The 26,248-nt window shown below is 43.4% G+C and overlaps 1 protein-coding gene across 9 annotated transcripts in view; it reads left to right on the top strand.

The window, feature by feature from the left end:
- The window catches only part of iglon5 (IgLON family member 5), a 91,980-nt gene that overhangs the window by 15,451 nt on the left and 50,281 nt on the right, over positions 1 to 26,248 (top strand). The window contains exon 1 of one of the 9 annotated variants that reach the window (XM_049730672.2): positions 3,987 to 4,469. The exons of the other annotated variants lie outside the window; for them this stretch is intronic. Coding sequence (XP_049586629.1) covers positions 4,409 to 4,469 — 61 coding nt within the window. The 5' untranslated portion in view covers positions 3,987 to 4,408. Of the gene's footprint in view, positions 1 to 3,986; positions 4,470 to 26,248 lie in introns of those variants that run through there. 9 annotated transcript variants of the gene reach the window in all.

The raw sequence follows: 26,248 nt of genomic DNA, 5'->3' as shown, positions 1-26,248 counted from the left end.
AATAACAAAATAATTTCTAAGCTATCTGCTTAATGGCGCTGCAGTAATGACTGACATGTTTTTCCCGATACAGATCAATTTAATAGATTTAATTAAAAACATTGCCTTAAGTGACTCGTAGCAAATGATTTTGTTGGGCTGGAAAAAATATCAACTCAGGGAAAACGTGTGTGTGCGTGTGTGAGAATCTTTTGCAATCAATAGGTTTAATTATGGTGTGAACGTGTTCGTGTGATTGTCAACAACTGATGACAATCCCGCTTTGATTTTCCTCATGTTCCAGTGTAATTGCCTGTAAAAAAATCACACAAACTCTGACATTAGCAGCAGAGCGTTTCCGCCCTGCCCTATCATTATTATTATCATCATGGTTATTTCAACTGCGTATTGACGAGCCTTTCCTTTTCCTTCCCAAACAACGCCTTTTTAAAAGCCAGCGACTTGGCTCTCTAACGACTTCTTAGCGCCGTTCTGCCTTTCACCTTTTTGCTCCATCTCTTTTCTTTTCTATATTGATTAGCGGCTGCAAAACTGATTATTATCGTTCACGATTAGACTGCAAGTCTTTCACTTTTATATACTGCTGCAGTGCTTCCGGACTACCTGAAGAGAACACCATACGTGACAAACATTGCAGGATATTTGAGAAAACATTCCGGTCAAAATGGTGTAAATGACACTCAAATTAGCGCCGATGCTAGCGCCACAGGATAGGTTCCCTGGCTTGTCTTGGTATCATTGCTGTAACCACACTTGGGTCGGCGCCAATGCTAACCTTGCAAAACTGTCTTGCATTAAAATGTTAAGTTTTATTAGCATTTAGCATTAATTATTGGACCAGCCTCATGACCTCATGTAGCATTAGCCTTAGCATCTGTGCTAAAATGTCTTTAATAGTGAGTTGTCTGTAATTATCATACTCTAAAAGGATCGAACGAGGTTTATTGTTGTCTGCCGAGGGAAGCAAAGCTATTATTCCTTCGTCTTCTATATCACAATGTTGGCTCTGTCTGTGCGCTAACTCCATCCAATCAAAACATTGTTTGGCCATTGCGCCAAGGTTTCCAACCCCGTTTGAATAACGACTCGCGGTGGCCGTTGGAGGACGAGATAGAGAAAGAGGAGGAGGAGATGGGTGAGATATAAGCAGGATCGCCAAGGTGGCGAGACACCATTGCGGGATTGCGTCAGCGCTAACAAACGAGCGAATCAATGGTGGTCAGAATGAGAAGGCCGCCGGAATTCTCCAGTGGAACAAAAGAAAGAAAGTAAGGATGACGCAACAGGTGTCACATAAAACCAACGGAAAGCTACCCACCATTCACATTATTAGGTACAGTACATCTGCAAATCTTATTTGGACCTACATGAGCTCGAGCTCAATAATCCTTCCATAATTAATCATTTATCGATTAACGACTCAGTGCCTAAAGTGCCTCGCTGAGTGCCAGCAATGCGTGCAACAGCACTCCTGGTAATAACAAAGCATAGAAGTTTAGCCGGCTGACAGAAAAGTTCTGCTTTGTTACGGCTCGTTTACGCGGAGATCGATGGCGTACGTGCATGATAAATTGCGCGGGGACGGCTATTGACGCGCCATCATTAAGACTTTTTTTAATTAGTCGGCTGGGAGGGAGAACGGATGGGGCGTAGCGGCGGCAGCAGAGGCCTTCGTCGTGGCTACCCAATGAGTGACTGCGTACACGTCATCTTGCGGAAATTAAAAGAAAGAAAAATTAACTTAGTATTTTTGCAGCTATTTTAGGGGTGAGGATTTCCCATATGCTCGCGACCCACCACACACTTTTTTCATGGTTTTATCAATCTCCCTGCATAATCCCCTTAGATGAATCTACCTTCATGTTTCCCAGAGATGAGGAGTTCGCGCCACAATTTCCTCCCCATCTTTTCCTCGTTTCGCCTTTCCCTCTATCTTCCCCATCTTGCCTCATCCTCCATGTTTCTGTGCTTCCTTGCGCCACTCTGGGATGATGGAATTCAAAAGATGAGCCTTTCCAGACCAGAGGGCAACCCCCCACCCCCACCCCTTCTTCTTCAATCACACTCGGCAGGACTTCTCCGAGGCGCAGTGATTACATCGAGGGCTCGGCGGCCGTCGCCATGACAGGCGCTTTGGTTTTCAGAGACGTTATGACTTTCTCTTCTTGTTTCTTTCTGTATGGCCATGACAACCACCATTGGCATTTCGAAGCATTGTGGGATGGGGTGGGCGGGGGGGGGTCATGGTCGCCTTTACATAAAGCATCCCGTTTCGCCAGGTTGAAGGTGTCCTTTGCGTGTTTGTCCTCACTCGACAAGGTGCCAATGGCAGACATTAAAGAGTGGAGGTCCGCTTTCTACTTTATTAATTGGGTGTGAAATGACTGTCATTCCAGTCGAGGCGCTCAAGGTGTCTCGATGACGGAGCGTTTGGCCCGAGACGTTGATAGCCTCGCTGTGCATTTAAGTGCAAACGCGGGTGTTGCCGCACCACCCGTAAACGCTTTGGAGGGGGTGAGGGGCTCCCGCTTGAAGGAAATGATGGATAGCTGAGGGATCGGTGACGCGTGGTGGGTGATGAGATTTGCAAAAAATATGATCGCGGTAGTAATCAGCTTGTCTGGCTGGGAGGAAGAAATGTAGATGCGAATGTTCAAAGGTCGATGTTATGAAACGAGCACTCAAAGGAGTCTTTGGCGCACCGTTTTGGCATATTAAGATATTCACGAACGGGTAAGGACTTAGTTTGGACACAAACTGCAAGTGATTGAGTATCTGCAGTAATTGTTGTTTTCTGCAGAGGATAAAGAAAATAAGCCTTTGTCAGTCTACATGGTTTGATGCACCATTGGTGGTCCAAAGACAGGGATGATTGTGTGTTAGCAGGAAGCAATCAAAAGGCAACATTGATGCATCATTCTTTTTTATTTTTAGTTTGACAGTGCCACTATCGTACTCGGCGTGGGGTCAATTGATAAGTCAAACTCTGTCTCCTCTGCCTTGGATAACAACCTGCCCTCACCACGCAGTCCTTATAAAAACCTTTTAGAATCTCATTTCTTAGTTCACTCAATTATAGAGCCATTATTGTCGCCGACTTGTGTAGAAAGACTAGATATAAAAAAAACAACTCTTGCAATTTTTCTTGTTGCGGGAGAAAATTACTCAGCTCCCTCCTGGGACCTCTGCATTGTTCCAATTGACTCAATTGCGTCCCCCAGCAAGGGACATCTGGAAGCTTCGTGTACACGTCATCTTGAACAGGACGCGCTTTGTCGGGTGCCTCAGCATTGTCTGAGCACAAAAAGTCTTTGTGAAATATTTTACTTGCGTGACACGTTAGTCATATCTACAAGGGAGAAGAAAAAAAAAGACCCCCACGCCTGTAGTGCTCCTGCGGGCTCACTGCCACAGGAAGTGCTGCGCAGCTCCCAGTAATTGTCTTGTTTTCTGAGGCAAAAAATGTAAATTTATGCCAGCACTTTGTCAAGTGTAGCTGCTTTTATCCGTGAACTTCGCTCCCGAAATAGCGAAGAATGAAAACTTTATTTATAACATCCCAGGAATGTTTGGTAGATAGTAGGTCGCTGTGATGATTTTGACATTGCGGGGGTTACGTTCCATTGAGTTGCAACACGTTGTCAAGATGTCATGATGGCTGGTGTAGCACCTGTCTCCCCCATTTTTTTTTCTTTTTTTTTTAAAGTAAAATCAATATGCTCATCCTGGACCAACGCATCTTTTGTTTGCATTGTGCCTCATCAAAAACTAAGCCCACCTGAGCCCACCTGACCCATCCTTCCCTCAATTCCCCCTTGTGATCTGTTAGTACTGCAGCGCCACACGCTCGCCCATAAATCACACGGCATTACCCCCACCATCCCAACGACGCGCACGACTCGCGCACGTCTGCGATTGGACAGGCGAAAACCTCCTCTCGGATCTAATGGCCCGCCTCCCTCTCGCGCGCCCATTGGACGAGCCCCTCGCCTCGGAGCTGCCACTCAAGACGCCGGAGCTCCTTGTTGCGCGCCTGGCGTGCTCTGCTGCGGGGCTGAGAGGGGGACGAGGCGCGCTGCATACCAACACACACTTGCACGGGAGTACCAAAGGACCCTCCACCCGGTCTCCGACACATCCACGCCAAGTTTTTGCAACGAGAATCCCAGAGCGCGCCACACTCTGATTCCGGAATATTTGCTTTTTTTTTGGCCTTTGCTGACATTTTGCAAGCGTGATAAACCGCGCGTGGAGTCCCTTTGCAGCGAGAAAGACGACAAGTGGACCCGACTGATGTTCGGCGCGTAGAAGACGCTCTTGTTTGCTTGACATTTCCAACGCAGGAATATTCCTTCCAGCAACATAAACAGAACGAAGCGCATCGGTGGAATCCATCTCAACTCCCATCATGGGCTGCCCCCTCTTGTGGAACGCATTGGTCGGCTTGGTCCTGGTGCTGTTGTGCAAAGGTAAGTTGATGAGACGTGCATTGGGATCCACGCGTGCCAATTGCTTCATGCGTTTATATGGAAGGATGCTGCGCGCCTGTACGTGCGTGCGCGCGTGTGCGCGTAATTCACCAGCGCGGAGCTATAACCGAGTGCAACGAGTGGTGCATGATAATATGTTTACTCGGAACCATAATAACAGACTAGAAGGGGTGGGCTTTTCTGTACGTGACACGAATGACCGCCCATCTGCATGCACAGTTCGTGCGTGCGTGCCCGCGTGTGTGCAGCGTGTACTTGTAGAGGTGGAGCGGCCAATGCAGAGGACTCTGTGTTGTCACCTCTCAGAATCAACAAGGTCGACTGGGACAAAGAGTGACGCATGGTGACAAACTGGACATGCAGGGGTCAAAGTTGAAGTAGGTGCAAGTGGAGGGCGTCCAAGGTGATGTTACCTGCAAAGGACTTTTTTTGGGGGCGGGGGCGACACTGCACCCTTAAGACAGGCACAAATAAACTCATTAAGGCTTAGTGTTGTTTTGCAGCAATAGAGTGAAAGAATGGTTATCAAGTGTAAACGGGAGGTCACATTGTGGATTCCGGTAGCTGCAGTTCTACTTGCATTCCAGTAGGTGTCGCTGATGCGTGTTTCTGAACTGTCAGACTCTCAAACCAAACAACAGGTAGAAGACGTCATGGATTCAGATTGCTATAAAGAAATGCTCATTGCAATGCAGTGCCTCAACATCCCCTCAGTAGGTGTTTGCAACATGTTATATGTCTTTGGGACAATCCTAGTAACTTGTCTCGCTCATTCTGGAGACTAGCACGCTGTGGTCACTGTCTAGTACTTTCTAGTAAGTGTCTAAGTCATACTGATAATCTTCTCACACATTGTTCATTTTGTCTTGCACATTTTGGCACAAAGCGGGACAGCAACCGTACTGTAACTGTCAAGTAGAACATTGCGTGAAGCATAATCCTGGTAGTCTCTGGTAATTTTAGCACATTTCACGAACTGTCTTGTCTGCTTCACGGACCCTCAAAAAAAAACCATGCCGGTGATTTTCTGACACCTTCCAGTTCCTGCCTATCGCTTTCTCGTACCTTGGTTTTCAGTGACAATCGAACATATTCTGCTTGCTGTTTGGCACATTCAAATAACACCTTCTTGCAGCGTGTGTTCCAAGTCAAGGACATTCCGGTAACTGTTTAGCACAGCTGTATGTGCATTTAAAAAAAAACACGCTTGCATCAATGTAAAGTGCTCGAGCATCCTAACATGCTTAGTGATCAATAAAGTTTGGGATCCATTAAAGCCGTCTCCCATCCATCCTCACGTCATCCCCGAGCGCTCTTGGCATGCTGTGGGATGTCCCCACGTTTATTAGTTTTGCAAGACGTACTCAGCATGCTTGGTAATTATGTTCACGCCCCCGCGTAACTCCCTCCCACCACACACTCCTACTCGGTCTATGCACGCATGGAAAAAAAACACACGCAAACACACACCTGCCGCAATTAGTCCCGCCTCCGCCCTGTGGGAAATCAGGATATAAATAAATTACCCCGACCCTTAATAACAGTAATTGATGTGTCAGTGCAATAAGACGGCGGGTTAACAACCTGCAGCAGGACTCCCGCCTCACGGGGGCAGGAATGAGCGGGTGGGTCGGCGGCGGGGTGCGACCGGTCACGCTTGATGGTGAGCAGACGGATGGCGCTGCGGGACGCGTGAAAAAACAACCAACTCGGGGGGACGCGCATCTACCAGCACACACATTTCATTTCACCCGTCTCACTCGCCCATGTCGCTTGATGCCCGATAGATGGGTCGAGAGAGCAGGTAGGGCCAATTTGTCATCTGCCTCATCTCTCTGATTTCAGCAGCATATGTGGGTTGAATTTCAGTGAGCCCAACATGCAAGCAAGCACACACACACGCACACACACACACACACATCAATGCACATTCTCCCCCGCTGGATCAAATGTGTTGGCGAGCAGAAGAAGAGGAGGGCCATGCCAGCGTCAACAGATGCCTGCTGTTGCTAATCTAGAAGCTGTTTTTTTTTTTTTTTTTTTTTTTTTTTTGCCTTCCCCTCTTTCTTCCTTCCTCCCTATGAAATCTTCAGTTTGTCTCCCGTACACGTCTCTAATGCTTTTCGCCTGGTTGGCAGCTTTCATTTTTAGCACGCCACCATTCCGAGTCAAGAGCCGCGGGGAGAAGGCTCGGCGGTTTAGCCAGCCTCGAGTGCGCTCGACATCCCAATACTACCCCCCTTCGTACTCCCGCCTTCGGGTGCCGCTTTTCATTGCCATTCCTTTGGCTGGCCACGCTGCAGTGCCTCCAACATCTGCTTATTCCCTTTGCCTACACGCCGCCGAGGCGACACCTTTGCCGAAAAAAAAATACCGCTGCGTTTTGACCTAAAACTAGAAGCCACGGGGAGCCTTGATGGAAAAATGATAAGAAAGCTCATTTATCACGTTGACAGTTTTACAAGGCGGCGCTGTCCTAGCACGACCACGAAACAAATGTCGCCGCTGCCTAGATTTCTCCATTTTAAGCGCTAATCAGTTTAAAAAGAGCCCAGATGTTGCTGAAAATGAGTCAGACACCCCGGACTCACCAGGCCTTCATATTTCGTGGAATCACTGCATTTATTAGATTAGGAAAATGAATTCCAACATGAAACTGCCACGTCTTCAGTCATGAATATTGAGGCAAGAGGACGGAACGTGTGATTTTGGTGATGACACAAGCTGACATTGAACACATCCTTCTAACTTACTTCCTGACAAATGTCTGACATTTCCATAACGTTCCAGAATAATTCTAGTAACTACTGTGCTAGTAACTGTCTAGCACATTCTTGTAATAACTAACTCTGAGCTAGGTAAACTCATGTCCTATAAGCATCTCCCCCACCCAAGTGCCGACTGACAAGCTTATCATAAGAGGGCACCCCATCACAACCCGGACCCTTTCCTCATTGTTAGCATCATACACAACCAATAAAGCCGCCACTTGTTTGCAGTTATAATTACCGTTATAATATACAGAGTGCAGTGTAGTGGAACGTCAGAGGCGGTTAGAGCAGTTAATTGCTAGTAGCTGCTCATGACCGAGCTCCTGGCATCAAGACGACCAGGACGAGAATAAGATGAATCCCACCCTAGTATAAGTCGGAATGCTAAATCAATGTAAAGCCAATTCAAGTCAGGCCTGTTCTATATAAACATGTCAGTGTGGCTATTAATAGCGCTCATCCAATAGCAATTATATGGAGACAATAAAGTAAAGGCCAGGCAGCAGGGACCCACTGCTGTGATCTTCCGCCGACGCCTTTTTGTTGTCAAAGACGGCGAGCGGGAGAGGAAGGCAATCGAGATTAGTGCAGGCGGTTAGTCCTCGGGGAGCTGCCGGGGATGAGGGTCCCGCTTCCCTCCCTGTCCTCATTACCACCAGACAAGGAAGTCGCCGGCAAAATCAATGGCAAAGGCTTAGGTGGTAATGCAGGCCGTGCCATTGCTTTTGTGTGGAGCTTTTTCTTCTTTTTGTCTTGGACTGAGTTTGGACTCGTGAGTCCTGGCCCGATGACTCACTTTATTTTATTTGGCCTGTAGAAGCTGTAGTGCTTACTGTCCAACACATGATAACCATCTAGTCCATTCTGGACACTGTCTGGCGCAACACAGTAACTCTCAGTTCCACGAACCGTCGAGTACGTTCTGGTTATTGTTGGCAATTTGGGACTAAAATATGAGATTGTAAACAAACTGAGAGAAAAACAAGCATTCTATTTTAAAATCTTCAAATTTTGGAAACTCTTGAGCACATTCCAACGACTGCTGAGTCAATTTCGGTGATTGGCCAGCTCATTGCGGCTACTCCCGGCGGGCACATTAGGATAATGTTATAGCATACCCAGCTAACTACCTAGCGCATTTGGCTAAAAGAATCGTACTCGCATGCACCACAAGTGAAAACTCTGATACGAAGGTAGTGTTGCATCCATTCTCGACTTTTGCTATATTTGCCAAGGGCATTGTTACCATGACGACATAGAGCGGGACAGCCTGTGGTGGGGTCCCGCGTTCCTGAAAAAAAAGAGCATCGCCTCTGTGTTTATCGTCAACAAAGCGCCGGTGATGAATACACCACTGGTTTCACTTCTATTCTCTTCATTGTTTGCTGCTGTTTACACGGATAAAAGTAGCAGGCGCAACACGTGCTAATGTAATGGCTTCGTGTTGCGCAGGATTTTCAACCCGCCTTGACTCCACAGCGAGGTGTTGGGAAAATAAATAAAAAGAGCGGGAAAACAGATCAATACATATTTCAACAGCTTCTTGTGAAGCCAAGAGAGACACACACAGAGATGGAAGGAAATAGAAGAGTAATTGTGTTGCACATTCTCATTGTGGGGAGTGTGCGGGAGATAGAAGCATTATTGCGGCCCAGGCTTTAAGAGCTGGAGTGAAAGGGTAGAGAAGGAACACTAATAAGGAACACATAGCAAACATGCTTGGAGAGGCACTGTGGCATTTCATAATAGAATGCATTCTAGCAACTGTCTAGCACCTTCCGGTAATGATCGAGCGACTTCCGGTACCTGTAAAACACATTCTGGGAAGCAGCTAATTTCTGGCACCGGTAAAAAAAATCTGTTAAGCACCTATACGTGTGGCCTTGTACCGAATAGATGGGACTGGTGGTTGGGGACCACATGTTTAGAACATTCTGGAACTGTCTTTTCCATTCTGGTAATAGAACATTCCATTGGCAGTCTCATCCATTCTATTAACTAGCATTCTCATTCCGGTATCATTCCGGTATCTATTCTGTTTTTTTCCAGTTTCGCACATGTGTGAGACGGTTCTATGTGCAATGAGAATAATTGCTTCCCAGGCTTTAATAGATACAGAGCAAAAGGGCGCTGAAAAGCAATGTTGGTTGCTGCGCTAACGAGCAGCGCATAAAAAAAAAAAAAAAACATCCTGTGAGAGGCTAAGGCCTCCACTCTGTGGCACTTCATAATAGCGCCTGTAAGAATCTCCCACACGTTATTCTACTTCCTGTTAGCCGCTGAGGGTACTTGGTGACAAGGATAATGAGTGTGGAACTGAGAGGAAAAAATTGACAGTAGGTTGGTGCTGGGACTGCTATTCCGGAATAAAAGATTTTTTTAAAAATCAGGCAGAGGGCGTGAGGAAGAGCAACACAGCAGGCAGCCATGGTGTGGGGATTGATTGATTCGTCAGGCGTGTGCTGTGTTCAGGGTCACCGGCTGTGTGTTTTGGCGCCAAGGCCAATGATGGTGGCGGTAGCATAGCATTAACATTTTGGCTAGCATGCTAAGAATAGCATAGCATTATTTCTAATTTTCACCTAATTTTATTCTATGGCCGCTGTAAAGTTTTGTTATGCATCCGTCTACTCGGTGCTCTGGAAGCCTCATAAGATCGTCTCTGCTGCTAACTAGAACGCTAACCGTAGACATGACACATTGTCACCCAACACAGTTTTGTAGCTGTAATAAAACGATCCTATTAATGTTGCGCCGTGAGTCTAGTCAGTGCTCGGGCAGCGGCTCTTTTGTATAACTTGATGACATTGACATCAAACCGAAAAATCTTTTTGATAATCGCTGAAGATACCACGGTGCTGGTTTGATCTTAATCTTAGCTTCCATGTCAGTATAATGTGTGATTGTGTCTCTAGGAGCAGTCTCGTCAGCACTCGAGCCGCCTCGGCTGATCTTTGACAAATTCATACATCGTTAGCTGCTAACTCGAGGCACAATGTCTTCTGCCGCCGTTCTGATGAATTTTCTTGCACAAATAGAGAAATGAAGGTTCTTCATTGAGATGCAAGTGCTTTTTGGATTTCGGCGCAAGATGTTATTTTTCTGGCATAGATTCATGTAAAGTGTTAGAAAATTGTAGGATTGTCACCTACAATAGTTTGGCGAGTATAAAAAAAATTGCAAGTGACTCGAGTAGGCGCTCGGGCAGCCGATCCTTTATAGCCTTTCAGAGTTTGTCCAGCAAAGCAAAGTGTCCTTAGCTCACCATGCCACAGTGCCATTTTTCTTTTAGTCATCGTTCCAATGTAAGGTTCAGGACAGTGCAGGATCCCGTCTTTAGTAGCAGTCGAGTTGTTGCTCGATCAGCTTCACTGACTCTTTTACAACTTTGTCCAATATCTTTATAGCTAACAAGTGAACACTTCACTGACATGACACACTGTCATCTGCCACACTTTTGTGGCTGTAATAAAATGTTCTCATACATTCTGCACTGTGAGTCTCATCGGCGCCTGGGCAACCTCGGCTGATCTTTCTTTTTCTATTTTTGACAAGCTTTCAGAGCTTGTATTGTTGTACATCAAAACATGGGCTCTTTTGATTTTGGCTGAAGATGACATTGAGCCAATTTGATTCTTATGCCACAAAAAAAAGGTCAAGATTGTGCCCTGGGTTGCAGTCTAAGTGCAAGAGCAACTGAGTTGCTCTTTTACGAACTAGTACATGAAATCGCGGGTTCTTTTGATTTTAAATGGTAGCAAATTGGAAGCGAAGCTGTTGTAATTTTGTGACTGTTATAAAATGTTCCTCAGCTGTGCTGTCTATTCTCTACTCAAGCAGCCTCGACTGATCTTTTTCACAAAATTGTAGCGTCTGTATATCAAAGTAAACTCCTTTCAATTTTAAACAATGAGTCTCAATGTTTGATTGCGAAACGCTCTTCCCTCCATTTGCTGCATTTAAATCTTAAAATTATTTTGAAAAAACAAAAAATAGCAACAAAATGGATTTTAGGTGTGTTTTTTATCAAACAATTGTGCCAGCTTGAGATAGTTCATTTAATTGGCTTTGAGAGCCGGCTCACGCCGCGCTATTGTTTTGTGATATTTTGCTAATTAGATCCCGGGTTGGATAGTACTAAAAGCCCGTGCCGCTCTTTCCAATGAAATTCCATTAGTGCTTTGACGTGGATCGCTTCGGGTTCCAAAACATTATTCATGACACTCTGAGGATTGGTAGGACACACAGTTTGCTGTAAAAACAACATCACAAATTGCACTTGTTGTGTTCTTGCTGGCTACATTTCAGTGATGACGCCAATTAAAACACTTTAGCCTAGCGTCCTTGGAGAGGTTTTGCTATTTACTATGTGTGGCAGCTGCGTTGGAAAGATGCAATAGCAATGCAACATGGCACTATGTCCTCCATTTGGGGAGGTTCGCGAACGTGTCCATTTGACCTCTTACACAGGTATTGGACCTTTGGTGCCGTTAAGGAATAATGAAGGCGTCAGCTAAGGGCAATTAGCTGCTTAATGTCGGGCAACGGAGCGCTAATACGGCATCTTTTCGCTGACGGTTCAATAATGTACGTAGCAATGCCTGAAAGAAGTGCCCATGTTATTGACTTTGAATCCAGTTATGTTAAGTATGATGTGGTTAAAAGGTCTCCAGGACGTAGCCTATAATGCTAGCGTTAGCGTTTACGAGAGGCCTGGAAACTTCAGTTGCAGGAACTTTAAAAAGTGGCATTAGCGTCACAGCGAGAATACAATTAGCAACAATTGAAACCAGCACTGTTATCTCACGTTTTAGCCCTTATTAGGTGCGTTCGGTCTTGTGAATTTGGCACTTATTGACATTTAGCGGAATTGTCAGTGACATATTAACAAATGACATTGACATTAGTGGCAGTAACTAGTGCTATTAACATTTCTGTCACTGTCACTTTAGATAGTAAATTTGCAGCTTTGAAATTAGCATCTTTAACATTAGCTGCGTATACATTAGTAGCAGTAACATTTTGTGTCATTGACAATATTAGTGTTGATAACCTATACTGTAAAAATTTGTTTTAATGTCAGTGCTGGTAAATTGGTGGCCTTAAGTTAGTGAGGCTACATTTAGTACCCACTGACATTAGTGGGATTTAAATGAGCGTCATTAACATTGACATAAGCAGTAACTTTGCTCCATTCACATTATTGCTACCATTAGTAGTTTTACTGCTATAGTAATTAATTAACTTTAGACCTCATTAGCAGAATTAATATTGGCACCAATAAAACAAACTAGTGAAAATAAACTAATGAGTAATCTAATTGCATAAATGTGCACACCCCAATTAAATTTGCTTTTGTCTACTTTTTACTCAACTCAAATTATTGCTTTCAACACAAAGTAAAAATTTGGGAAAATGGTGGCTCATGTTTAAAAAAAAAAAAAAAGGAATAAAACTTGTAAGTTTGGACACTTGTAAGTTGAGGCACTGCTGATCCAAGTGTATAAACAAGGACTTAGCCGAGTTGGAGTCTCCGATTAAGTGCTAGTTGTGGTTGTGAAGGAGACAGGGGCGGGCGCCACCCTTGCATTGTTTACTTCATCAAGCCGACCGACGGCCACTTTAGCTGGCATTTTTTTTCCCTCCTCCCGCCTCTGACAAGCATAATCACAATTGATCTGTATTCCGGCGGGGGAGGCGGCTCAATCAGACGTGACAAATGCGGGCAGACAATGCAGGTGTTTTCTTCATCAGGCCGACGCCGTCCATCCTCGCCTCAATCCATCACAATCAGGCCGTATTGACGCAACGGACTTTCGATTAAGATCCCTTTTCAGCCTCTTTTTGTAGAGCGATCAAAGCTAAAAGTTTCCTCCTGTTCACAATCATAGAAAAGCCATTTTGCTAGCGTCATTGATTTGACATTCGTTATAATTGGCCTTATACTGGTGACCTGCAGGTTAATTTAAAAGATCAATGTGTCATATTTGCTCCACACTTAATCATTTACACTCCACACCAATAGGGAGCAGCGTGTTATCTGAACTTTGACATTAATGTGACAAATTAAAAGTTGCTACGGCTGGTGGGACAAAAATTTGACTTTCTTGTCATTTTCAGAGCTTAGTACTATAAAACAAATTGTGTTCTGAAATTACAACTTGATATAAGTTATATTTCATATTGCAAATTATTTTGTTGGTATCTAAAAATCTAAAAGTGTTTTATGGAAGAAGGTCAAATAGACACAATCCGAGTCGGGAAGTGGATAAAAATGGGTTGTGGCTTTGGGGCGTGGCTGTTCCGGATGAAAATGGCGGAGACAAACGCGTGCCATATGGCGGAGGGCCGCGCCTGTGTCGGCGCTTGCTTGTTTTATTTATTAGCCGCGCCACATTCATTTCATGCCTGCGTTCCTCCACCTGCATCTTTACTCGCCGATAATGAATTCTCGCAGGTCTGGAGCAACGACAAAGAATCAATCAATACAAGAGATTAACAAGTGATTAAGTCCATATTTGACTTTTGCACAAGTTTAAACTTTGGATTGGGTACACACTCGACTTTCTGAAGCCGTAATAAACCTCTATGTAGATATTCCTGCTCGGAATACAAATTGACAGTTGCAAGTCTTATCGAGCATGTTGCCATCATTAATAAAATAAGATGCTAATATCAATGAAATGTAGTCTACCTTGTTAGCTGATAATTTGACAGCAACCCAAGTTTTCTTGCTTTAATTTAATGGTCAAGAAATTTGGTTTTGAATGCCAAGACAAAGATTTGTGAATTTATTTGAGGTATGCTAAAAATGAATCAATGGCTCATGCTAATATCATTCTAGCTCCACTTGTCATGTTTTTTTTTTTCCAAGTCCAATCGTCAGTTTTAGCTTTGATGGGTGACTACTGTATTTTGTATGCTTTAAAGAGTGCACAAGGCTAGTATTTGCTCGAGAGCATGTTTGTGAGTTTCTGCGGTGTTACTCAGATGGATAGTGTGGTTAATGGCGGTGGCAGTTACGTATAGAAACTCTCCAACCCTGTCACCAGCGACACTAGAAGCCCTTCCTCTCAATTCTCAATGAGCCACAAACGGGCATCTAAAAGATTCATGCGTGTAGACTTTGGCTCATTAAAAAATAATCAGGAAAGTGGGTCCTCAGAATGAAATCCAATATTTATGAAATTGATTTTCACACCTGTTTGTTGTTAAATTCGCTCGGTGCGGCGTTTCCAGGGCTACCTATGCTGCGCTGAGGGACACGTATAAAGCCGTGCGGCCGAAAGAGTGGAGGTTCTTCCCAAATAAGGCGCAAACAGATGTCATTGTCTCATCATAAAATTTGATGAATAAAATCCAGACAATATTTAACTCATTCACTGCCAGCACAGCTAAAATGGGTATTTGACGTCTATAGCAGTGAATGAGTTAATAATGTGCAATGTATAGATTTTCCTCATAAAATCCAATAAAAAAAAGTAAAACATACTTTTACTTACCAAGTTAAAGTCTGATTGGATTTGCTGGAGCAGTGCAGAAAGTCATTGACTTCCTCAGCTTTGGTAACAAAGCACCCAAATGCGCATTAAACAACGTCAGCTTGACGCTGAGACGCCGTGTGACCATTTAGAGTCCCGATCAATAACTAATCTTGAGGTCAGTGCGTTTGCTTTATGGCTGCTCTGGTGTTATTTCTTGAAATAAACTCCCGTAGTCAATCACGTGAAGCCAACATTTTAAGGCCGACGAATTGAGCCGAAAGATTTTGTCCGATTACTGCCGGATTTTAACCAGGTGTGCTTGACAGATGGGCGGTGCTAAATTTTATATCACATGAGTTTTGGTGGTGTGATGCAGCAATTTTTAGGATTATTTGGGCCATTTTAAGAAGTCTTTTTTTAAAAAACGGATTTTTTTTGGACTACCAAATTTGAAACCCCAAAACAATAACCTGAAATTTGGTAGCAATGTGTGTCATAAGAGGACCCACAAAAGAATCCCCAAAAAAATCAATTTATTTCTATTGCCCTTTTGAGCACGTCCAGGCTGGATGTCGCAAAACATTTAGCAGTTTGTGTTTATCGCCATTGTGTGTGGCCATGAAACAGCATAACAATAATTACTAAGCTCACTGATTTAATTTGAGAGCTTTTGTTTGGATTGGAAACCAAAAAGCAAATACCTTGAAATGTTAAACACGCGGGGGAACGCGCGATGGAGGAGACAAACAGCCTCAAATCTGTGTGATTAAAAAGTGTTCTGGCAAAATAAAACACCAGCGGCAGTCCTTAATCAAGTCTTGCATCTATTTTTATGATCATTATTTATTTTTCATCATCATGTGGAGACTTTTGTCAGCATTTGACGTTCGTCTCCTTCAGCGCGATAACCTGCAGACGCTGCGATCATCAACAGCGATAATCGGCGCAATCTTTTCTTGATGCCGTCGACGCTAAGTTCCAGTTTCGTGCACAAACTAGATCTGCCGGTGTGTGTGTGTGTGTGTGTGTTTGTTTACTCCAGCGAAGCGGTGGGGGTAATCCTTTCTTTCACTGCCTTTGATTCTCTTCATGCTTTCCCCTTTTGTAGATAATCTGCAACACTCTGCAGTAGAAAATACTCCAAAGTGTATAATTATGTATTTTAGACTGTATTCTTCTTAAATTGGCCGACAGTAACAACGGTAGTCTTATTATTCTACGGATAATACAACAAATATCCTGGAGCACACAATGGTGTACCTGCTGATAATTGAAAAGTAATTCAAAGTGATTCTACATTAATTAGATAGTTCCAAAAGAAAACCAGATACGGTAACTCAATGTGCTTCGATCACACAAGAAAAATCTCTGTCTGTCAAAAACAAACCACCGCGCCCGAGGAAAATCTACCAATATGGAAGTTTTGACTTACCAGGTGTCCTTTTTTTGGTCACACACACTTTATTTTTCTGGACTAAGAAAGGTCAGGTCGGAATGTTAATTTTGAGGCAGAACAAAACCTAACATTTGTCTTGGAGATGAAAGTGTTCCTGTTGGTCTTCGATGGATTCAAACACAGACTGTTGCAGAGTCTGCCTGCATTCATTTTGGAAACGGAACACAAAATTCGCCTTCAACCTGTCTGGATTATGAAAAAAAATTGACAGACAGCCGTTAGACCTTTCCATAAATAATAATATCTACTGGGCAAGTCAAGCCACGGCGTGCGCGCACAAACACACACTCACCAGCGTGCATGTGTGCAGCAAGAGTTAGACCAACAGCAAAATAAATCAGAGGAGGAATAAATTGCTGGTCGGCGTTTGCTTGCTTGATCTTTTCCGTGAAGAGAAATTGAATTAAAAAAACAAAATTGCTGTTTGATATCTGCTGAATAAAAGCATCAGACTTTGTCAACACATTTCCCGAGCAGCCGCCGCCATCCTGGTCTCGTCATCACCACCCTCTCGATTAGAATCCGGAAAGACATTTTTGCTGTCAGGTTGTTGCCGCACCCCCCATTACTTCTTTGTTGCCCCCCCCACCCTTCCTTCTCCTCTTCATTCGCTTTCTCCTTTCGTCTTTATCCTCAGCCGTCCGCTGCAGGCCCTGTGGCGAATTTGCCTGAATTACCTGTCATAGCGGCTTCTACGTGTAAATAAGGCCGCATCGTCGATCGCTTTTCCAAGCTTCTCAGCCCATCTCGTCTGACTTCAAACCGTATCACCCCCCCTCCCCACTGCCTCTCTAGCTTACCTCCAGCCTCCATCCATTTCATCTCCTTCGCCCTGTTTTCTCTCCTCCTTGCCCTTCACCTCAATCTCTTAGCGTCCCTTTCTCTGGCAGCTGCGCGGCAGGGGGAGGCTCTTTGTGCTTTCTCTTTAAGTTGGGAAATGAGTTTGTTGCTGACTCGGTAGGAGACGCAGCGCGCCGGGATAGAGGTCATTGACTACCTGTCATTTAGCTCGGGTGGCTTAGTGAATTAGAAATAGCAGGGGTGGAGAGCAGAAGAGAAAGTGTGCCTGTATGTGTTCCACGTGTCATGTTTGTTCGCCCTAAAGGGTGTGACCTAAACACCAATACATGGAGACAGGAATGGAGTGAGCAATAAGCACGGCCGGAAAATGCGCCAAACTTCTCCACCAATCAGACGACAGGATCTTGGGATGCACGTTATTGCCTCAGGTGATCTGAATTTGTCCTCCTCCTGTGGCATTCAGGATACCGTTGCCTTTCTTCTATAGTTGCTGCTGTTTTGGTTAGCAACTGAATCCAAATGGGCTCTGCGTTTCACTTTGGCTGCATTTACGGATTGAGGTCTTTACACTTTCTACTAGTTCTTCGCCAGCTTCTACTTACTGCCGACATTTGCTTGAGGAAATACAGTATTTTATAGAGTCCGTATGGTGTAGCCTTTAAGCAAGGCTCCACACAAAAAGGAATCAATACATACTTAAATGAAGATGCTCCTAAGGGGGACGTTTTATTGCCAATAAATAGAGTGTCTGAAATCTTTGCTCCTTTTATTCATACAACAGCCGCATCCATTCACGTCCGTTTGCATTGATTTGCGTCAACGCAAATGGAAATCATTGTTTCTCGCCCACCAAAATCCAGCCGGCGGCCTCTGAATACTTTGTGTGTAAAATCCCGCTGTGTCTTGCACATTTGTTCATCTTTTTCTTTTTTTCTTCCAAATGTCTCTTGTGAGCAAAGATTTGCTAAGCTGATGGCACCTGTTAGCCAAAGAGGCTTCAATCACGGGCAGTCACGCTTCGCCTCCCAATCGCCTTTCGGAACATGGAGATACGCGCGGGTATGTCTATATGTGCGCGCCAGTCCAAGCTATTCATGCTAATTCATGCGCACTGGTGTAATGTATGCACCCAGAGGCTTGAGGAGGAAGAAGAAAGCGATAGAAATGCCTCCTCCTCCCCCTCCTCCTCCTTATTAACGTCGAGCCGACAACTGCTGGAGTCGGACTTGATTTTCAGGCCGACTCTTTATGGGAGAAAATGATATGTAGCGTCTTTACAATTTCAATAGAAGGAATGTTCATTTCCATTTAGTTGTGTGAGTGGTATTTAATTGTGTGAAGAATTGGCAAAAGGAGACGTATACAATTTGCTTGTCATGTTTGTTTCTACAGTGCAAGGTGCACTTTTAAAACTGCAGGATCAAAAATGATCCAATCTTGGTTAAAGATACACTATTTGGGTCAATTTGACCCAACTTTGGGTCGTTTTGTAGCAAATTTTCGGTAGTCATTTTGTATCAAAACAGACGTTTTGATTTGTACAGAATGACCCAGAAAGCTTTTTCTATTGTTTTGGAAAATCACCATAAAAATGTGTTAATGTATCATTGTATTATTTTTTTTTTGACTAGGATAACTCTAAATTCTCATCTACTGCTAATCCCCATGGACGGTTTCCAATTTGGAATACCTCCCAAAATCCCCCTCCTAAATTAAAGTTTCCGTAAAGTGAAGAATGAATAACAGTGACAAAAATTAAATTAAAGTTTCCGTAAATTAAAGAATGAATAACACTCACGAAAGGAGGACATTACAGTAATGGGATGACATGTTGCGCATGTGTGTGTGTGTGGAGGGGGGGAGCCCATCGTGATTATGTTTTTTTTTTTTTCCCTTAAAGTCACATTTCTCCATATTGTTGCTTTTGAAGGCATTCCTGAATAGGCCAGCGAGTGGAGAATAAGAAGGCATTCAATCAGCGTGTTGTGCGCCATTATGTAGGAAGGAATTAGAAAACATGCTTTCCCTAATGAGCTCGGCTATAAAATTCCCCACTACGTCGTGTTTCTTCTTTTCATGCTCTAGATTTCCATTCATCCAGCTCCTTGCCGGCAAATAGGCTTGAGAATTTATGCGTTTCAACAGCGGTCGTGGAGGCGCTATCAAAGAGGAAGGCTGCTTCTGGGATGGGAGTAGAGATAGTAAAAAAAAAATAAAAAAAAATTAGAGACGGGGATCGATAGTGTGGGCTTATTTGAGTTGAGCCAACAGTGTGAAGGTGTAAGAGAGATTGAGGCGCTGGAGCCAGATGACAAAAAAGACGACACGGCCTTGTAACAGAAGTTGCGAGGTTTTCACTTGCTCTCTAGAGGCCAGAACTGAACGATGAATCGAATTCAAATCGACCTTGTGATGTAGTAGAATGCAATTTCAGTACATTGGTACGCTTTATGTATTTTGTATCGATTGTCTTGATAAGATCCATGCTTAAGTCTTCATCTCTATCTTTTTAACCACAAAAAAAAATCACCATCTGCCCGGTTCCCCTTCCTTTTTCCGATTGGGGGAGAGAAAAAAAGCGGAAGAAAACAAATCAACCAAGCCCTGGCAGCCTTATTCACTTTGTCACGCCACCGATAAGCAGGATCCTTCTCCCCTCCCAGCTGTGAACACAACAACAAAAAGTTTCATTTGATTTTCCCTCTGCAAACCTAATTTGAACTTCCTCAAAGGGAGCCGAGCGATGCTTCGCAGTCATTGATTTCCGCGTGATTTCCTCCAAGGGAGAACATTTTGCAGCTTTTGCAAATGAGCCGCTAATGCAATCCGCGCCATGCCTTCCGATTGGATTATGGGAGGTGCTATCCAGGAAGATGGCGGCTCGATACGTTTCAAGTGGGGCTGGGAAACTGCGATTGATTTAGCGGGCATAGCGGCTCCGGTTATTCTCCGGGGTTTACCTGACAGTCGCGTTGTCCCATAAAAAGGGGAGCCAATTTACGCACAGGTCCGCGTTGGGAGATGTGCTCCTTGCTCAACTGGTGTTAGAATTGACGAAGATGTTGGCTTCTGAGAAATCTGCTGGACTGTCTACATTTCAGATGTAAATGTAGAGCGGCTAGAAAACAAAGCAACCTACCGTAGCTGTGGACGTCCCAAACTAAACACACCAAATAAACAAACAAACAAACAAATAAATAACAAATGCATAATAAATAAATAGATAGATAGATAGATAGATAGATAGATAGATAGATAGATAGATAGATAGATAGATAGATAGATAGATAGATAGATAGATAGATAGATAGATAGATAGATAGATAGATAGATAGATAGATAGATAGATAGATAGATAGATAGATAGATAGATAGATAGATAGATAGATAAACAAATAAATAACAAATGCATAATAAATAGATAGATAGATAGATAGATAGATAGATAGATAGATAGATAGATAGATAGATAGATAGATAGATAGATAGATAGATAGATAGATAGATAGATAGATAGATAGATAGATAGATAGATAGATAGATAGATAGATAGATAGCTAGATAGATAGATAATAATAATAAAGAAATACATTTAGGGAATGCATAGATTGGGTTTAAAGTTGAAAGATGAACACCGTAGCGCAATAGACTCGTAAATTATGTCCAACGATGTATAAAGGAACCCCGCGGAAAACAAATAAGATTCTGTAATCATCTAACATGAAATGAATAGGACATAAAATTGAGAAAATGTCGTAAATGTCCATCACCGAAGTCACGGCAGAAAATTTAATGACCCACCATCACAGAAATAAAACTAATAAAAAGAAGTGTCCCGTTTTTCACCAAGTAAATGACAAAATGTCGTAAATGTCCAGCGCAAAAGTCAAATGACAGTCATAACTGTCCCCTTTGTAGAAGTAGAACACGATGTTGTGACATCAATCATCACAAAAGTAAAAGGAAAAAATGGGATCATAAACATAATACAGAAACATTAGCACGCATCATAAAGTTATTTAATTTATTTATTTAATTGACCATCACAGAAATAATAATTAGAAAAAAGGTCAAATGCTGTCCTTTCCATCATCATTGAATGAAAAAAAAAAAAAAAAAAGGAATATTGTAACCGTCCGCTATGAGAGAAATCCAAAGTTCCGTGTATCATTTAAAAAAAAAATCAAAATGGCCACCAAAGCTGACTTGCCCTCCCGTGTTGCCATTGTGTGTGAAAGTTACATTTGCGGAGTGCGTCATGATTGACAGCCAATCTGTCCCTCCTTAGATCTGCCCAAATAGGCTTTCGTCACCCCGCTGACCCTCACCGGTCTAGAAAATAAACGCCCCACATAGTCCCCTACAGTGAGATCACGACAACACTGCCAAATTCCATCAAGGTGGCCAACGGCTTAATGCAGGAAAACGGCAAGGACAATTAGTCATTGTCGTTTTTTTCCCCGTCTCTCTCCCCTCCTCTCTTTATACAAATGACTCACAAGGGCAATTCCATTTGATGTGACTCCCCAGGCGGATCAGCCCAGGCGGTCTGTCTGCTTGGGGGTTGGGGGGTGGGAGCTGTCGAGCGGGATTGTGGTTTTTCCACATCACCTACTACTGCTGCTGCTGCTGAGAGGTGATGCTAGCACAGCAAAGTCTCCAGTTTCCACCAATAAATTCCCCCCAAAATTGTAATGTTTAGTCAGTTTAAAAATGGCTATGTTCCATTCACCAGCCTGCGTGAGTGTCTGGGCGTGAGCCGCGGCTGACAGCAGCTCCTGCGTGAGCATTTGATTGTGTTACCGTTTAGCTAGCGGTCTTTTGTAAGACTCATAAGTCAAGCTAGTACCGTATTATTATAACGGAGGCAATGAGTCATCAAAAGGAAGACGATGCAATGACGACACCGACGCTTACCGTGATGAGGCGCTTAGGGTTGAAAAGCGAGCCGCGGGACGAGCCTGGCGCTCATGCATTATTACTGGCCGTATCGATCGAGGTGGCGGGAGAAAAATGAGATTGTCTTTAAGGCCAATGATGGAGAATGGAAAAGTGCTCGGCGGCGGAGGGATGAAACATTCGCCGTCGGCCTGCAGACTACACGATACAGAAACTTGCAAACAATATCGGCCGTTTCTGGCAACAACACAGCCTGGTGCGCTTTATGTTTACATGGGGGGGGGGGGGGGGCACGTCTTCTGACACGATGATTGTCACGAACACTCCCAGGGAGGGCAAACTGTGTGTTTATCATTAATGATTGCACACACACCCCTACACACTCACACACACAACCGCCTGCAGGCCACATACACTCACAGAGGCAATTAGCAACTCAGCAAAGACGCGGAAGGGTGAGCCCGTTGCCCAACATGCGCAGCCTGAGATGACCTGTAGGTGTTCACGAGTCTTAATTTATGACTGAAATTTCAAATTTATTTTTATTCAAATTTATTATCTTTATTGCTAAGGAGATCAGTTCACAACAAATATCAAACTCTTAGGATAGAAAAGCCTTTTTTTACAAGTTGAGAAGAATCCAGTAGATAAAAAAAAACAATCATTTCTCCCCATTTGATTTTTGGAAAAAAAAATAGAAACAATTGAATTATCCCCAAGCTTTAAGTTTAAAAAAAAAAACATGGAGCTCAACTTCTGTATCGATCCCACACTAGTATCGATACTTATATCATGATTATTGACGTTTGTATCAACCTACCCACCACTCGTAATTATAGGTGGAGCAGAGTCTCAAAACTGAAAACTGAGACGCCCAAAAATCTGAGGGGACGGCGACGGTCGCCTCTCCACTCTTGTTCTTGCGCCCCCTCGCTGTGAATTTTTCCGCACGTGTCCTACCATGTCTGTGGAGAGCGTCTGCAGGCACGCACGTGAGCCATCAACGCAGGCCCGAGTCGTCCCTCCGGGTGTCTGCTATCTGATCGCTGCGATTGATCCTTCCAAGGAGAGCGTGACATTCACTGGCTTGGGCGTCAAAGGCGTTGGAGCCCTGTTGGAAATTCAAAGTGATGAAGTAATGAAGCCCATCCAATCACATCTCATGCTCAAGGTCAAATCAACCCTTCTTAAAATTGAGCCCAAAAAATTGTAAACACTTTTGGCGGAAAAAAATTGCGATCACAGAAAAGTGGTGAAACTCTCTTAACCCTTATCGCAGAAAGAAAATCCAAAATATTGAGAAACTGTCTTAACTGTCCATCAGAAAATAAATAAATGTCTTCTACCCATCATCAAAGAAGTCAAATGAGAAAATTGATCCGTAAGAAATAAAAATGTAAAAATAAGAACTGTCCATCATCGCTAAAACGAAAAAAGAAAAGTCTTAAAACTGCCCATCACAAAATCACAGCAATCGAGAAGTACAACAAAAATATTTTGTAAAAGTAAAAGCAAACGTTGTAATCATCCATTATCACCAAAGGAAAAAAATCTAAAACGTGGAAAAGCCATAAGTGTCCATCACAGAAAACTTTGCAAGACTCTCATTGATCCCTCGCTGGCTTTCGCTGCGGGAAGTGTCGTCGGCCATCACCGCCGAACGACTTTGGCGCAGCCCATCAAATGAAATCTGCATCATACGCTGACTTGTACTAATGGGAGTGAAATTTCACCTGTGAACTGTCGCTTCCCAAAATAGTGCTGATGTTCATTCATATTGGCTTCTTGTCATCTGACTGAATATGAAAACGTCTCTTTGGCTTTGTTCCCCAAGCTGAAAACATAACTTTTTTTTCTTGCCTTTGTTGTACCTCCTGTAGTGGCAGCATGCTGGCGCCAGTGAGAATTTTAATAAGTTATTTAAATATGAAACTCTATGTACACTCCAGCTCAAAAGGCACAGCAGAGATCAATAACATGAGCAAATATTTGATGAAAAATGCAAAACAGACAAAATACATGATTGACAATAAAGCAAAAAAAATTAAGAAACACATTCAATATAAAAAATGCCCATGAGAAAAAAAACAAGAACGAGTGAAAAAATACATATTGCAAAATAAAATGAAAAATGAGTGAAAAAAGTAAACATTACAAAATATATAAATAAATATGATAAAATAATACAAAAATCTATGCTATTTCCAAATAAAAAATACTGCGGAATTAATTTTAAAACGTATTCAAAAAATCAGCCTAATATGTATTTCTTTTTTTTTTTTTGCTGTCTTCTATTTTTGCATCTTTGCTTTTGCCATTAACAAACACCTAGTAGGCTCCTCTTAAGGATGCCCAATAATAATTACAATTCAAATCAATAATTGCAGCTATCTGACGTGTTAGCTCACTTTCTACTTTACTGTCTTGGCAAGCAATCTTGTTGATGAGCGTCCATACCATCTGGGTAGGGCAACGCACACAAAGCCGCTCTGGATTGTTAAAGGAGACCTCTACGCTTTGTTGGCAACACAACCAAAGTCAACCGCAGGTGGTCCGGTGACGCACGAGATCCAGATGGCCCGCCCGTCTGCAACCTCTCAGACGCTATTAATAGTTCAACAAGCACTTACGGTTGATTGACGAACAGCATTGATATTTTATTTCTGATCTGCAGTTTGGTACGGCTTGACGATCCGCGCCAAGCTGGGCCGCTTCTCATAACATTTAATCACTTGTTGAAAAAAGTCACGCTATTAGAGACTAATTAATAACATGAGTGACACTCCAAAGCGAGGCTAGGAACTTGGTTGACCCCCCCCAACGTAGCTTTGGAGTTCTTCTACTGGCAGATCCCAGCAGACGTCATTAACATTATCTCAGCCCGAGCTGGCCGACCGACTGCGGGAACATATTCGCTGTGTGATTCGGCCGCGTTGTCTTCTTGAGTAATCCCCCAGTCACAGTCAGCTCTTTAAGAAGCCAAAGAGCGATCATTAGCGCCTCGACGAAGGAGGTCCGAGGTTGCAAATGATGAGACCTTGTGCTACTTTTTACGTCGGCGTGTGGCTCCTTTTTTTTCTTTGGGCGGCCGCCGGCTGTGATTTGTGTGGCTGTGGCTGGCGTAGTAGCCTCAGCGCTGCTGCAGTTCGCATTGTGTTGTCCCCTTGGCCAGTAGCCATGGCAGCCACGCCTCCACAATTACCTGCTGCTCCCCGAAGCCTACAATGCTCTTTAGTCTTTTTTTTTCCTGTTCCTTATACTTGATTCTATCACTGGTTTCACCACAGGGGGAGGAGGCCTTGGGTTCAATCCTATTTGACAGTTTGAAAAAAAATGCTTAGCTTCACTTAAAGAGAAGCCAACCCACAAAATTTTCTTTACAATAAAATGTTGTAAGTGCCCCCACTAGTCTCATTCTCATTAATATTGTGTTTCAGTTAAGCAGCAAAATTCAACTATGTTTATCCACGTTAGGGGTCGGCGGCCATTTTACCACTTGGTGTCGACTGAAAATGACATCGCAACTGCCATGTTTCGTCTCACAACCAATCACGGCTCGGCTTCAGAAAACTCTTGAGCTGTGATTGGCTGTGACCTGACCTGAGCAACCGTGATGTCATTTTCAGTCGACAAGTGGCAAAATGGCCGCCCCCTAAAACAGGTGGATTTTGCCTTTTTAAATCATTGTGTGTTTTGACTATTTGTGCTGCACAGAACACGTTATTACAAAGAACTTTTCGAGGTTGACTTTCTCTCTATGACTAAAAATTGTCTTCAGTGTTTAAGAAAACAAGTATGTGATGACACTTTGCTACATTGCACCGACTCTTCCTACCTTGGTTCAGGTCCATCAGTTTTACTCTTGGAAATAGTGCCGCAGGATAAATAATGCGTTTGGTTCTGCATACCAAAATAAGGAACTTTTGCTTGCCCTCTAGTGAATGTGCTTTGTATGCTAATTTTCTGAGCAGTTGTATATGTGGATGATGTGACTAAAGCCGTGAAACAAAACAAGCAAAAAAAATAAATTAAATTAAAGAGTGCTGCAGATCAAAGGGCACAATCGGTGCAAATGTTCTTCCTTTTGTTATTTCATTCACGGAAGCTTTTCATGATTGACTAATGCGGCGTTACATTTGCATGTTCAGACAGAATAATACAATGCTTTGAACATTTAGCCAGAAAAGACGCCACCCTCTCTGCTCCAATTTGTTTTCTTTTTCTCGGTAAACACAGTGAAATGCCACCCGTTAACGACGCGATTGTGAATTATTTTTTATTTATTTTTTTAATTGCACATCGGTTTTTCATTCGCTGCCCTTGCCCTGGCCGAGCGTGTTTCACTTG

Source organism: Syngnathus scovelli, chromosome 9 (genome assembly GCF_024217435.2).
Source record: "Syngnathus scovelli strain Florida chromosome 9, RoL_Ssco_1.2, whole genome shotgun sequence".
Classification (NCBI taxonomy): domain Eukaryota; kingdom Metazoa; phylum Chordata; class Actinopteri; order Syngnathiformes; family Syngnathidae; genus Syngnathus; species Syngnathus scovelli.
The sequence above is the reverse complement of the archived record's forward strand: the minus strand, read 5'-3'. Positions and strand labels throughout refer to the sequence as shown.